Genomic DNA, 15,163 nt, shown 5'->3' with positions numbered 1-15,163 from the left:
TCAGGCAACTATAAAACGTGTGAGGAAGAAATGGAAACCTTTTGAAAAAGGTTAGCTAAGTTGTCCATGGAAGCATAAGCCTAAACTATTAACTTTTCCCTGACTTTTATGAGTTTCTCATTAGTTCACTAAACTAAAATTGCTGTGAACTTGCAAGTACAGTTAAGGACCTCAAAAAAAGATACTCCTGAGGGAATTCTGTGCAAAAAAAAAAAAAAAATTCTGCACACAATATTTTAAAATTCCACAAAATTCTGCATATTTTATTTGTCAATAAATAAATGTGGAGGCTCCACTATGGCAATGGGGAGCCCAGGCAGGTCACTGGCTGCATGGAGGTGGGAGATCACCCTGCAGCACCCCCACCCTACCCACGGGACACGGACTTGGAGATGAAGCTGCACCCAACCCTGACACAGTGCAAGGGCCAGGCCTGCCCCAAAAACACCCCGGGGCCCCGCCCCTCCACGCCAAGTGCACAAAGATAGCAAGCAAGAGGGGCAGAGTCTTGCATGCATGCCCAGCTCTGGCCTCTGATCCAGGAGTGGTGCAGGCAGGCTCAGCCTAGCAGGATCCTTGGGGTGGGGGTGGGGGTGGGGGAATCCAGGTGTGGGGCAGTCTAGGTGTCGGGGGTCCAGATGCGGGGGAGATCTGGATGCACAGGGGCTTGTTTGGGAGTTCCAGATGCAGGGGGAATGGGACTCTGCAGGGGGGTCCTAGTGAAGGTGGTGGGGCTCAGCAGTGAGGGGGTCTGGGTGTGGGGGGATGGGCTTCTGGGTGTGTGGGAGCTTAGTGGGTCGGTCTGGGTGCTGGGGAGTGGGGCTTGGTGAGGTGGGGATCTGGGTACAGCTGGTTGGGGCTCAGTGATGTGAGGGTCTGGATACAGGGTGGTCTAAGTGCAGGGAGGTGGGGCTTGTCGTGGTGGGGGTTCAAGTGGGGGGCTCAGCAGGAGGTGGTCTGGGTGCAGGGGTGGGGGTCCAGATGCAAGGGGGAGGGACTTGTTGAAGGTCCGGATGCAGGCAGGCTCCTGAGGCAGAGGATGAGGCTCAGTGGGTGTGGGGGGCTCAATACGGGATGCTGGGTGCAGGGGAGTGGGTGAGGCTCAGCGGGGAGTCTGGGTATGGGTGGGTTTGGATATACGGGTGTTGGGTGGACAGGTGAGCAGTTCCCCATACAGTGACTCTTTCCCCCCACAGCTGAGGAGCAATGGGGACAGGAAGCGGGTGGGAGGTGCTCAGCTTCCTGCAGCTAGGGGAGGTTTCTGGGGTTAGGTCTGCAGGGGAAGAGGAAGACCCATCCTCCCCAGCCCAGCCAGGACTAGCAGCTGATTTACCTCTCCGCTGGCTGCCCCGGGTGCGCGTAATGACTCACCCATGCTGTTGAGGGCTGCATGACCGTCTTGCGGCTTCCCTTTGCTTCCCCGTCAGAAAGTCGTTTTTTTGCGGGGAAGCAAAACAATCTGTGGGGGACATGAATTTTGCATGCGTGCAGCTGCGCAGAATTCCCCCAGGAATAAAAAAGAGGAAGGCATAGGACTTGGGATGACTGGGTTCCCAGTCCATGTTCTGTTAGACTTCCTCTGTGAACTTGGGCAAGTCACTTCACTTCTCTGTGCCCATTTCCTATCTGTAAAAGGGGGGTAATAGCGCTTCCCTGTCTCACATAGGTGTTCTGGGATAAACATATTAAAATTATGTGGCATTCCAATACTAGGATGATTAGGGCCATCTGAGTAGTTCCGAAAGAGTAATTCCCCAATAGGAGAAGATCACTTTTAAAGTTACTTCCAAACTGCTATAATTGTTCATGAATAGCTCTTAGAAGAGGATGGATTAGATTTCCTGTTGGTTATTGCTGCTAGCATACAAATAAACAGAGATATTTAACATATCTCTGCTTCAGTCACATGTGAGGGATTTGGGAATAAATTTTGAAGCTAATTCTCTAGGTATTTCAAACAAGACGTTGCAGAAAGAGGCCTCCCACATAGCTTTTTAGACACGCCCTGCTGATTGACCTGGGATCACCTTCTCCATCCCCACTGTCATTAGAAGTAACAACTTTTGGAAGTTAGGGGCTTCCTAAAACCTTAGTGGAGATATCTATATTTCATTTTTCTGAAGTGGACCTATTTGTAGGGTTTTTTTTTTAAAATACTAAGGCAATAATCTTCAGTGAGCGCCACATATAAATTTTACCTCATAATTTGTCCAGATTTTTGACCTTTTTTGCTTATTGGTTTGTTTTATGATGATATAGTGGACTTCCATTTTCCTCAAATATTAAGATTTATTATTAGTGTTCAATTAAAAAAAATTATATGACAGCTACAGAAGTGTACCTCATATCAGTGATAAAATCAGGGAGAAAAAATACAGCTCTTTAAAACTGAAGTGAAAAATTACCCTCCCCCCCCCAAACAATTCAATATATGAAGTGATTTTTAGAATAATACAGAAATATGAGAGACAGTTCCTGTTATAAGGTCCTTGATTCAAAACATGAAGTAAAATTGCTTTAATGTCAGCTGTATGCATACTGTAACGTTTTGTTTTGGGGGAAATTAGAAATTCTTGTGGAAAGATAACTCTGGTTGAGATTATCCATGTAGTCTAGGGAATTTAGACACACATCTTGCATTAGTTTCAATGGAAGGTATGTGTCTAAATCCCCTAGATCGTTCATTGAAATTAATGGAAGGTGGGTTTCTAAAATCCTGTAGACTGCTTCAAATATCCCAACTTCTCACTTTAGGAGGAATGTTTTTAGATAGTCATATGTGGAGAGAGTGTGTTGGTAGGGCCTGGACAATCGTGTATGAAAAATGAAGTACAGCTTTCCGGCTAAATTCACTCCAAATTAGTTGTGTTCTGATTACTAAATTTCTTAGCGTATTTGAGCAGCAGCTGAAATGTTTTTTCTGCCTTCCCTTTTTTCAGGGTTTTCAGTAATATTGTTATTGCCAGCTGACCAAGTATTAGATAACAAGGAAGGTTTACTCGTTAAGACTGATCTAGCAATGCACAGTATCAAGCTTGTTTAGACTAGTGTTCAGACCATATTTCAGAGAAGTTATCCACACAACCTTCTTCTTTATCTTTATAGATGGCCCTTTGTGTAACTGGGAGGGGATTGCCTGCTATTGGGCACATAGAAGTATAAATTCAAAAATTCTGTACAAATGTGCATTGCACTTTACAGGCATAAGACAAGAATTTGTGGTGTGTTTTGTTTTTCCATACTACATCTACCACCGTGGTATTTCTGTCTCCTCCTCCTGCCTCATCAAGCTTACAACCTAAAATAACCCAGTGACTTTATTGCTGTCATTGGAATCAAGCAAGGTGATTGATGTAGGATATCAAACAATGGGAAAGGGGGAAATGCTTTAAGGAGAAGAACTCTTATTTAGTTTATGGTTGCATTTATTTGACTAATTCTTTAGTAGGATTTTTGTTCTAAAATTTTTCTCATGATGCTTGAGTGTAGTAGAAGTGACAGTGGGGAGCCAATCAAGTAGAAATTTAATGGCATTTTAAATAACAAATATTGTGGCATTTTGTTTACAGAAGTTTGTGAATATGTGGGGGAGTTTTAAACTTAAAAAAAAAAAAAGTCTTGATCTCTCAACCTTTCTGCTCCACCTATAAATGTCAAGTCTGACCAGTCTAGTGATATTTACATGGATAACTGCATTATTAAAAGTCTGTTCATAAATAACATTTCGTTATTATTATTTGTTTATAATATTTCCCCAACATTTGAGACACTTTCTGGTATTTAAGCAGGAATGGCTCCTGCTTGGAGGACCTGGCAGTTGAAGGACAGACAAAAGTTAGGGGAAAGGAAGAAACCATTTTTTGACAAGTCAACTTGATTCATTGAAGGCAGCATGCTAGTGATGGATCTCTAAGAGGGACTTAAATGTGAAGAGGAGCAGGTTGCTGCGGTTGAGCTCAGACCGGTCACACCAATATATAGGGGGCCACGTGGAAGAAGGCATGGAGGGAATGTGTGAGAAGTTCACAGGCAGGCAGACAAGACTGAAAACAGGTAGAACAGAGGGTTCTGGGACAATGCCAGTTTTCACCACAGGAGGTCAAAGTTCCCCTGAGCCAATGGCTTATTGGGCTGATGCAGTTAAGGCGTGTCAGTTTCATAGCCAGTGGTGATGTGGCCGGCATCATGTTGACTGCCTTTGACTGTCCTAATCCAGTGTTTTTCAACGTTCGGGTCACGACTCAGTACTGGGACGCGGCATGTAAGGCACTGCTCAGCACCAAGGGACCCTAGCAGCTCTGGTCAGCAGCGTTGACCAGGACATTAAAAATCCTATTGGCGGTGCTACCCACCTAAGGCAGGCTAGTGCCTACCTGTTCTGATACCGCGCTGCGGACAGTGGCGGGTCCAGCTTTTAGGCAGGAGGGCCACGGGGCTCCGCATACCGCCCCCATCCCAAGCAACGGCTTCGCACTCCCACTGGCGCCTCCACCTAGGAGCCAGACCTGCTGCTGGCTGCTTCTGGGGCACAGCGTGGTCCACGGTGCCAGGATAGGTGGGAAGCCTGCCTCTGCACCCCCGCTGCGCTGCTGACCGGGAGTCGCCAGAGGTAAGTCTGTGCCCCAATCCCCTGCCTCAGCCCTGAGCCCCCCGCAACCCAAAACCCCTTCCTATACCCAAAACCCCTCATCCCCAGCCCCATCCTGCAGCCCTCACCCCTGCACCCCAACCCTCTGCCTCAGCCCTGAGCCCTTCCCACATACTGAGCCCCTCATCCCCCGCTCTGCTGGGTCGCGGGCATCAACAATTTTCAACTGGGTCCCAAGAAAAAAAAAGTTTGAATCCAATGCATCAGTTACCCATTTTGAAGCTGCGTAAACTGGAGGTGGCCTTTCTGTGTGTGAGTGAGTGAGACTCAAGCCCATGACTTTCAAGATTGTAGGTGAGTGCCTTAACCACACAGGCACTGTACCTCTGAGTAGGGTGGGATAGGCTTTTGAAGATAATGGGACAAGAAGCTTAAACTTGATGCACTAGCAATTGGAAAGATTCGACAAGGGGAGTGACATGATCTAATCAGATAAGGAAGATGAGGATAGTGGCTGCATTTTGTTTGGATGGCAGGGGACAAAGTTGAAAATGTTGCTCTAAGCAAGGTGGGATGTAATACTTCTACACTCCTATATAGTGCTTTTCATCTATATATCTCAAAGCGTTTCACAATCTTTAATATATTTATTCTCACAAAACCCCTCTGTGAGGTAGGGAAGCATTGTTATCCCCACTTTGTAGATGAGGGAACTGAAGCACAGAGAGGCTAAGTGACTGCTGAAGCTCACGGGGGAATTCTGTGGTGGAGCAGGGAATTGTACCCAAGTCTCCCAAGTCCTAGGCTGGTGCTGTAACCACTGGACCATCCTTCCTTTTGCTGAGAGCCTGAATGAGGGATTTGGCTATGGGGATGGAAAGCAAAGGATAGATCTTGGAGATGTTGAGGAGGAGGAAGCAGTGGGATATGGTTATGGCCTTGGAGGTGTTGGGCAAGGGCAAGGGCAAGGGAGGGGAAACTCCAGAACACGGTTTGGGCCTGTGGTTAAAAACTGTGAAATGGTAACTCCAATAGTCACTTGAAGAGTTCATTAGAACTGCTGTACTTCCTCGCTTTCTTCCTTTTTTTTTTTTTTTTAAAGAAGATGCAACTACAATCATTTCTTTTAAAAAGCTGTTTCTTTAAGCAGTGCAAAGACTATAGGAAGAACTGTAGGACATACAGAGTTAAGAAACATAAGATTTTAGAGCATATTCAGTGCATATGTAGAATGAACTGCATAAATGTTGTCTTTGTTAGTTCCACAACAATAATATTGTTATGCATGTCTGTCTTCCCTCAGCTGCAGGGCACAATTCTTCAGTATGTGAAGACCTTGATGGAAGTGATGCCTAAAATCTGTAGATTACCTAGACATGAATATGGCTCTCCAGGTTGGTTTACCTTTGATGTTACCACCATTGCATTAATAAGAGGACATTAATTCCTGGCTTCCAGTATATTTTTTATAAACAATTCATGTATGTACACCTCATTGTAAATTATTTGCTCTCAAATAGCCATTCGGCAATGAGTGTTGGGGCAGAATAGGAATTGTTTCCAAATTTTCTGTTGCTATCTTTCATACTTGCATAGGGTTCCCTGCCTGGCAATCTCAGATAGCAGTTCTGTTTAAATCTCTGTAATCTAGTTCCCAGTTCTCTGGAAAAGTTTCCTGCTCATTTCTTGTCCTTGTCAGATATAAGATACGGTGTATTAGATAATCTTCAAAGGAGTACTCAGTGCAAACTGGGATATAGTTCTGCAAATAATTAAGTTTAAGGTTTGCTGGGGGCGTCCTAGCCATTTAATGAGTCACAGTAGTTGCAGGAGAAGAAGCTGCTCTGGAAGCTGGATGCCATAAAAGAGAGAATTAATTGCTAATTAGTATTTGTCATATTGTTGATTCCAATTTTGAAACGGCTTTCCTACCCCCAAACATCCCTTTTCCACAACTTCTAACAACACAAATGAATCCTTATATTTGCCACCCACCTTTTTGAGCATTCTTTTATTTTTCCTGTGTTACTTAGGTTTATTAACTGGAATGAGGTTGATTTTGCTCCCCATAGCATATTTGACTTTCATTGCAAAGGCTGAACCGAATCAAAGATTTGCTAAGTGTTCCTTCCTGCTTTTCTCTTTGGAGCATAGAAATGGATGAGTCATATCAATTAACCATTATAAAAATTTGAAGGGTTTAGATGTCCTTTGTGCCTGGATTTAGGAATAAGCAATAGGTGATACCATACATAGAGCCACGTAGGCCCCTATGTGGGGAAAGCCTGAATAAGGATTAGGAAGCTGAATTTCACCTTGGCGAGATTCCTTCAGAAGATTCTTTTTGGGGACAGGGTCCCTCCTGCCCTAAGGAATGAGCAGCAGGGAAGAAGTGGCATGGGCTCCTTGGAGAAATCTGCTCAGGACTCTTTCTGCAGGAAGAGTAAAACTCAGAAAGGGTAAAACTCATTTGTGTAGGAGACAGAGCTGCCTTCTTTTGGAGCTAAACTTTCTCAAACCTCAGCACTTTCCTTTCCAAGTGCCATGTGCCTTTCCTCGACCTGGTTTTCACTAATAAAAAACCATAGTGTAGCATACATTTAGAAAAAATAACATGTCATCTTCCCTTTGCGGGGGAAAGAAGGAGAAACCTCGTAAAACAGATGCTAGTCATGTTCCTCAGTGCACTACAGGAATGTGCTTGGAAACCACAGGGTGATGGGTGTGGTATAAGAAACTGAATAGAAAACCTGTGTGGAGACTCAGGGTGTCCATATTACTCCCTGTGTGACCTTCTTCCCCAATAGTAGCATTGCTCCCTCTGGAACCATACTATATTTTCATGATCTCTGTTGGCTGCTGCCCCAACCCTCATTGGTGGGAAGGAGGGGAAAGCTTAGTGTGACAAGGGGGAACCAGTGTTATTGTCTGTGGGGAGAAAATGTTGCAGACAGTAGCCATCCCTCTCCAGCCTGTAAAACTTCGCTTCTTCCTCCCTCTGGCCTACACAGCACTAACCCAGCAGACTGAGAGGGGAGGGACATGTGCCGTACAGTCACTGTTCTGTCCTCTCCCTTCTGTGCCACCCTTCCCCACACCAGTTTCTTCCATGTTTTGCTCCTCTTGGCTCACGTTAGTGGAGGGAAGCGTATAGGCCAGGGGTGGCCAACCTGTGGCTCCGGAGCCACATGTGGTTCTTCGGAAGTTAATATGCAGCTCCTTGTATAGGCACCGACTCTGGGGCTGCAGCTTCAGGCACCAACTTTCCAATGTGCTGGGGGGTGCTCACTGCTCAACCCCTGGCTCTGTCCCCACTCCACCCCTTCCCCTAAGCCTGCAGTGCCCTTGCTTCTCCCCCTCCCCGCCTCCTGCACGCCACAAAACAGCTGATCAGGAGGTGCGGGGAGGGATGGGGAGGCGCTGATAGGTGGGGCTGCCAGCGGGTGGGAGGCGCTGGAAGCATGGGGGAGCTGATGGGAGGCTGCTGACGTATTACTGTGGCTCTTTGGCAATGTACTTTGGTAAATTCTGGCTCCTTCTCAGGCTCAGGTTGGCCACCCCTGGTATAGGCCATAACTTCTATGCGCTGTTCACTCCTCCACCTGCTACAGCTCTCAGCACAAGTACCTTAAACAAATGGGCAACTGTACTAGCCATACGCACGGGCATCACTGAGATACTCTGCTGCTATTTTAGTTGTCTGGTACAAACTCATTCACACATCACTCTCATTGTCTCAGCCACAAAGACCAAAGCTGCTGCTGTGATCCAAAGCTTTAATGCATAAGGATCGGGGCTGGCTTAAAGTACTGCACATTTATCAATTCAGAATCTGTTTCCCAGTTCACATCTACATATGAATAGCCATCATTCTCTATCTAAGTACACTCAGTAAGCCCCTAATTATGTTACACGGCTCAGAGTTTTCATTTGGAACGTTTTGTTGGACGCCATTAATTATATAGGACTTGAGCAATTCCAATCATGTCTGTCCGTGTGGATTTTTAATGACTGTTTATCCACGCTAAAAGGAACAGAGGATGGAGATATGGGCAGCTGAGTTCAAGAGACCTCCTTGCCAACGATTTTGTTTCCATAGAAACGGTGTTTAAGTGGTGTGCAACTTACTCATCCTGTATTTTAGATAAATATTTTTATGTCTGCATTAAACTAAAGGTTTTTGGAGGTGAGGGGGAGACATTGCAGGTGCTCATTAAAGGAACTCTGTCCTGTAAATATTTAAGCATATTTTATTTATCTGTTTAAGTCATCTTAGAAATATAATTGTCCCATATTTATCTTTTACTTTTCTATCACTAATTTCTTTTAGTGTTTGAATAGGACTACAGTTGTTTTTGATCATCTAGCCACACTAAAATGTCCTTGGGAATCAGAAAAAACATGCTTATGTAGGCGCTGCTGCAGTGATAGGGTTAGATTTGTGCTACTGCTGGAGAACCTGCAGAGGGAAAGCTTTTAAAAGGGAGGGAGGGGTAAAGACGGAGCCTTCCAAAATATAAACTGAGAGAGGGGATAGACTTTTAAAAAATTATTATTAAATCAATAAAATTACCACCGAAGATTGCATTGGAGTAAACTTTTTTTTAAAGGTGTATGTCAAATTTTGTGACTAAATTTGAAAATACATATGAAAATGGAGTCAGAGAGGCAAAAACTGGCTTAGGACAAAGTATGACCCAAGAGAATCCCTGAATCACACTGAAACTGTTTTTTCTGTCCTTTAAAATATTTGGGAATGTTTCACTCCAGGTGAAATCTCTCCCACAGGAATTTGGGGAGTTGCCTCTTCAGGGAAAGTGCCCTGAGTGCACAAAAACTGGAGTTCCAGGACACAGCAGAAGGGCTTTGACAGCAACTGGTTCTTTGGGTTTTTTTTAACAAACTGGGGGCTATGGAAACAGGAGCTCATCTGTGGGAAAGAGGATGCGGGGAGGAAGCTCACTGGAAGCCTGCTGCAGTGAGACTGGAAGGAAGTATGTTGTAGGTTACTCTGAAGACTCTCCTTTGGGGAGGGAATTTGGATTGATGCAGGGGCCCACAGGGTACTCGCATGAGTGTATTGGGGAGGGGATGTATGTCAGAGGCAGGCAGGAGAAGGCAGGGACTATTGAGGAGGTAGGGAGAAGGAAGGAAAGGCCCCTTTGAAAGGTCTGATAGTAGTTTACTTATCAAAATGAAGCTTTACTTTCAAGTGTTTAGTATTCTGAATTTGAGATTTCATTGCAGAAAGGAAAATGAAAGAATTTCACTGAGGTCATTTGAAAGCTGATTGCCTTGGAGATGGCCTTCAAATCTCTATATGTACTGGTTGGGGAAAAAAATATTCTAATTAATTGTCAGAAAACAAGGCAGAAATTGAAACAGCATTTTCATCAGATGAAAAACAAAATGGCCTTGGCTAGACAATATGCAATCTACTAGATATGAAAAACAGAATAACATAATTTTTGTTCAGTGAATACAATAACCAATGGGTGTAATGCATGCAGGCCCTGATCATTCAAGAACAAATACATGTGCTTAACTTTGTGCGCTGAGCATAATCCAGCTGAAGTCAATGGGACACAAAGCACATGAAGTTAAGTGTGCGTGTATTTCTTTGCATGGTCAGGACCAGAGTTTGTATTAAAAGTTCTATGAGAGAACGTAAAATTAAAGGTTATGCCATAGGACCCTGCTTCTTAGGAGGCATTTTATAATGAACAGTAGCAGAGATTTCATTTAATAATAAAAACCCAACAGGCACTGTGCAGAAAATCATATAGCCCAGCTTAGTTCTTTCAAAGAACAAATGTCATTAGTCTATACTTTAAACATACCATAGGTGGCAAATTTTGTGTTCTTTTGGACCTTTGGGACATGGTTGATCAGAGCTTTTAGCTATGAACCAGGATAGTTTTATAGAAAAAGAAAGAAATGGAGAAACCCAACCCGTTTTAAATTGCCTATGTCGACTTAATCTGTGTGCTAATTAATTTAGAAAGCTAGACCACATCACTGAAATGTGACATCTGCCATGTGAGCTCTTTTGAGATAGGATTTAAGAAGCAGAGATGGGGCCTAATCCTTTGTTAATCCTCTGCATTTACGAAATACATTTTATGTCGAACAACCTTTGTTTCTGATGAGAGTGATGTAAGACAGCTGCAGAGGTTATACGTATGAATAACATTAAATACTTCCTAGTTACACCTACCCTCCCCAGCCTTGTACAAATGAAGGGATTTAATTAAAATTACTGTTAGCCTGGAAAAAAAACTAAATGTTTTTATTTTGGGGATATTGTGTATATTCAGATGATTCAATAACTTACAAATGTGCATATTGTATTTATATTCACAAATTAGCAGTGGGGAGAAGGAATGCTGCAGACAAAGAAATAAGACTATCGCTGCCAGGACTCTTTGGTGATCTGAGCTTTTTTTAAAGGCTCCTAGAAAGGTTTCCTCCTTTTTTGTTGTATATTAATTGCTTAATCTTTTCCAGAAGCGACATACGTACTACTTATGATGTGGTCAGATGTAGATAAAGGTTGGGGTCACTGAAGCACTAGCCAAAACTTGAAGATATTTTCTGCTCTGATCTCAAGCAGATACTGCTGTTTGTACAATTGTTGTTTCGTGGTTCCATAGCATCTGACTTATATAGTCAGAGCTGTAGGGGGAATTTGTTCACCCTCTGGGTAAGGTGGTGATTGCATGTGGGGAATACTGGTAGTGTCATTTAATAACCACCGTCATCCCATGCTCATTCTGGCATTTATAACTTAATTCATAAAGAGCTTTAATCTAAAATTGCAGTAGCATAAATATTAAAATTAGTTTTACAAAGTTTCACCCTAATTTGAATCAATCAAGGATTTGAATTCCTCCACCTTGCCAGAGGCTGGCTAACCTAGAGTGGAAGGCTTTAAACCAGGTTCACCGGGGGAAGGAGACCAAAGCCCTGAGATAAGTGGGGAAGTGGGATACCGGGAGGAAGCAGGAGTGCGTGAGAGGGCAGTGGTCCTGCCTTATACTGAGAAAGAGGGACGATCAGCGAGTTCTCTTAAGTGCCTATACACAAATGCAAGAAGCCTGGGAAACAAGCAGGGAGAACGGGAAGTCCTGGCACAGTCAAGGAATTATGATGTGATTGGAATAACAGAGACTTGGTGGGATAACTCGCATGACTGGAGTACTGTCATGGATGGATATAAACTGTTCAGGAAGGACAGGCAGGGCAGAAAAGGTGGGGGAGTTGCACTGTATGTAAGGGAGCAGTATGACTGCTCAGAGCTCAAGTATGAAACTGCAGAAAAACCTGAGTGTCTCTGGATTAAGTTTAGAAGTGTGAGCAACAAGGATGATGTCGAGGTGGGAGTCTGCTATAGACCACTGGACCAGGGGGATGAGGTGGACGAGGCTTTCTTCCGGCAACTCACGGAAGTTACTAGATCGCAGGCCCTGGTTCTCATGGGAGACTTCAATCACCCTGATATCTGCTGGGAGAGCAATACAGCGGTGCACAGACAATCCAGGAAGTTTTTGGAAAGGGTAGGGGACAATTTCCTGGTGCAAGTGCTGGAGGAACCAACTAGGGGCAGAGCTCTTCTTGACCTGCTGCTCACAAACCGGGAAGAATTAGTAGGGGAAGCTAAAGTGGATGGGAACCTGGGAGGCAGTGACCATGAGATGGTCGAGTTCAGGATCCTGACACAGGGAAGAAAGGAGAGCAGCAGAATACAGACCCTGGACTTCAGAAAAGCAGACTTTGACTCCCTCAGGGAAATGATGGGTGGGATCCCCTGGGAGAATAACATGAGGGGGAAAGGAGTCCAGGAGAGCTGGTTGTATTTTAAAGAATCCTTATTGAGGTTACAGGGACAAACCATCCCGATGTGTAGAAAGAATAGTAAATATGGCAGGCGACCAGCTTGGCTTAACAGTGAAATCCTTGCTGATCTTGAACACAAAAAAGAAGCTTACAAGAAGTGGAAGATTGGACAAATGACCAGGGAAGAGTATAAAAATATTGCTCGGGGATGCAGGAGTGAAATCAGGAAGGCCAAATCCCACCTGGAGTTGCAGCTAGCAAGAGATGTTAAGAGTAACAAGAAGGGTTTCTTCAGGTATGTTAGCAACAAGAAGAAAGTCAAGGAAAGTGTGGGCCCCTTACTGAATGAGGGAGGCAACCTAGTGACAGAGGATGTGGAAAAAGCTAATGTACTCAATGCTTTTTTTGCCTCTGTCTTCACGAACAAGGTCAGCTCCCAGACTACTGCACTGGGCAGCACAGCATGGGGAGGAGGTGACCAGCCCTCTGTGGAGAAAGAAGTGGTTCGGGACTATTTAGAAAAGCTGGACGAGCACAAGTCCATGGGGCCGGATGCGCTGCATCCGAGAGTGCTAAAGGAGTTGGCGGATGTGATTGCAGAGCCATTGGCCATTATCTTTGAAAACTCATGGCGATCCGGGGAAGTCCCGAACGACTCGAAAAAGGCTAATGTAGTGCCCATCTTTAAAAAAGGGAAGGAGGAGGATCCTGGGAACTACAGGCCAGTCAGCCTCACCTCAGTCCCTGGAAAAATCATGGAGCAGGTCCTCAAGGAATCAATTCTGAAGCACTTAGAGGAGAGGAAAGTGATCAGGAACAGTCAGCATAGATTCACCAAGGGCAAGTCCTGCCTGACTAATCTAATTGCCTTCTATGACGAGATAACTGGCTCTGTGGATGAGGGGAAAGCGGTGGACGTGTTGTTCCTTGACTTTAGCAAAGCTTTTGACACTGTCTCCCACAGTATTCTTGCCAGCAAGTTAAAGTCGTATAGGCTGGATGAATGGACTATAAGGTGGATAGAAAGTTGGCTAGATTGTCGGGCTCAACGGGTAGTGATCAGTGGCTCCATGTCTAGTTGGCAGCCGGTATCAAGTGGAGTGCCCCAAGGGTCGGTCCTCTGGCCGGTTTTGTTCAATATCTTCATAAATGATCTGGAGGATGGTGTGGATTGCACCCTCAGCAAGTTTGCAAATGACATTAAACTGGGAGGAGAGGTAGATACGCTGGAGGGTAGGGATAGGATACAGAGGGCCCTAAACAAATTGAAGGATTGGCCAAAAGAAATCTGATGAGGTTCAACAAGGACAAGGGCAGAGTCCTGCACTTAGGACGGAAGAATCCCATGCACCGCTACAGACTAGGGACCGAATGGCTCGGCAGCAGTTCTGCAGAAAAGGACCTAGGGGTTACAGTGGATGAGAAGCTGGATATGAGTCAACAGTGTGCTCTTGTTGCCAAGAAGGCCAGCGGCATTTTGGGATGTATAAGTAGGGGCATAGCCAGCAGATCGAGGGACGTGATCGTTCCCCTCTATTCGACATTGGTGAGGCCTCATCTGGAGTACTGTGTCCAGGTTTGGGCCCCACACTACAAGAAGGATGTGGAAAAATTGGAAAGAGTCCAGCGGAGGGCAACAAAAATGATTAGGAGACTGGAACACATGACTTATGAGGAGAGGCTGAGGGAAACTGGGATTGTTTAGTCTGCGGAAGAGAAGAATGAGGGGGGATTTGATAGCTGCTTTCAACTACCTGAAAGGGGGTTCCAAAGAGGATGGATCTAGGCTGTTCTCAGTGGTAGCTGATGACAGAACAAGGAGTAATGGTCTCAAGTTGCAGTGGGGGAGGTTTAGATTGGATATTAGGAAAAACTTTTTCACTAGGAAGGTGGTGAAACACTGGAACTGCGTTACCTAGGGAGGTGGTGGAATCTCCTTCCTTAGATATTTTTAAGGTTTAGGCTTGACAAAGCCCTGGCTGGGATGATTTAGTTGGGGATCGGTCCTGCTTTGAGCAGGGGGTTGGACTAGATGACCTCCTGAGGTCCCTTCCAACCCTGATATTCTATGATTCTAGGCAGGATGAGTCTGACTCGGGGCTGGGGAGGCTGATTCAAGTGTGTGTGCGTGTGTGCGTGGTACGTCTCTGGGAAGTCCCATGGCAGGGACTGTGATGAGAGAGCAGAGTGGCAGTGTGTGACAGGAGAGTTGGAGGTAGTCCTTGCCCTCAGCCATCCTGCTGACAGTTTCACTGTCTCAGGAATTTATTTAAAAAAAAAAATTCTGGGACAAAACCTTTTTTGTAAAACCAACTGGGCCAGGCCCTGAAAAGCAGGACTTTCCTAGTGCTCGGGGACATGTGGTCACTCTAAATTGTAGATCCAGAGCATGGATTAAAAACAAGCTCACTGTCTGGTAAAACAACATAATAAGCTTTCAGGGATTTATTATTAAGCATCGTGTAAAACTAAACACTAAAAATATTTTCAGCAAAACCTTTTTCGTGTCTTATTTGCTTCTTGTAGGTTTTTTTTTTTTTACTGGAATAAACTAAAATAGGTAATATGCAGCTCTTAAGCCATAATTTCAAGTGCAGGTGAAGGATAGCAGCGTGTGAAATGGGACCCAGCTAAATGTCTGTTTATAACACACACTCCTTTAACAGCATGTCCTTTATGGAGCCTGGGGCTGTGCAAAGGAAGCAGATGTTTTTTCAAAGTGGCTGCAAAGAGCTCTAT

At 44.8% G+C, this 15,163-nt stretch overlaps 1 protein-coding gene across 8 annotated transcripts in view; it reads left to right on the top strand.

Moving 5' to 3' along the window:
* CYFIP1 (cytoplasmic FMR1 interacting protein 1) overlaps positions 1-15,163 on the top strand; it is a 136,007-nt gene that overhangs the window by 105,512 nt on the left and 15,332 nt on the right. For all 8 annotated transcript variants that reach the window (XM_037898860.2, XM_037898868.2, XM_037898845.2 and 5 more), the window contains one exon: positions 5,892-5,982. In XM_037898860.2, the coding sequence (XP_037754788.1) occupies positions 5,892-5,982 (91 nt within the window). The remainder of the gene's footprint in view (positions 1-5,891; positions 5,983-15,163) is intronic.

The sequence above is a fragment of the Chelonia mydas genome, chromosome 1 (genome assembly GCF_015237465.2).
Source record: "Chelonia mydas isolate rCheMyd1 chromosome 1, rCheMyd1.pri.v2, whole genome shotgun sequence".
NCBI classification, from domain to species: domain Eukaryota; kingdom Metazoa; phylum Chordata; order Testudines; family Cheloniidae; genus Chelonia; species Chelonia mydas.
Note: the sequence above shows the minus strand (reverse complement) of the source record. Positions and strands in the feature narration are given on the sequence as shown.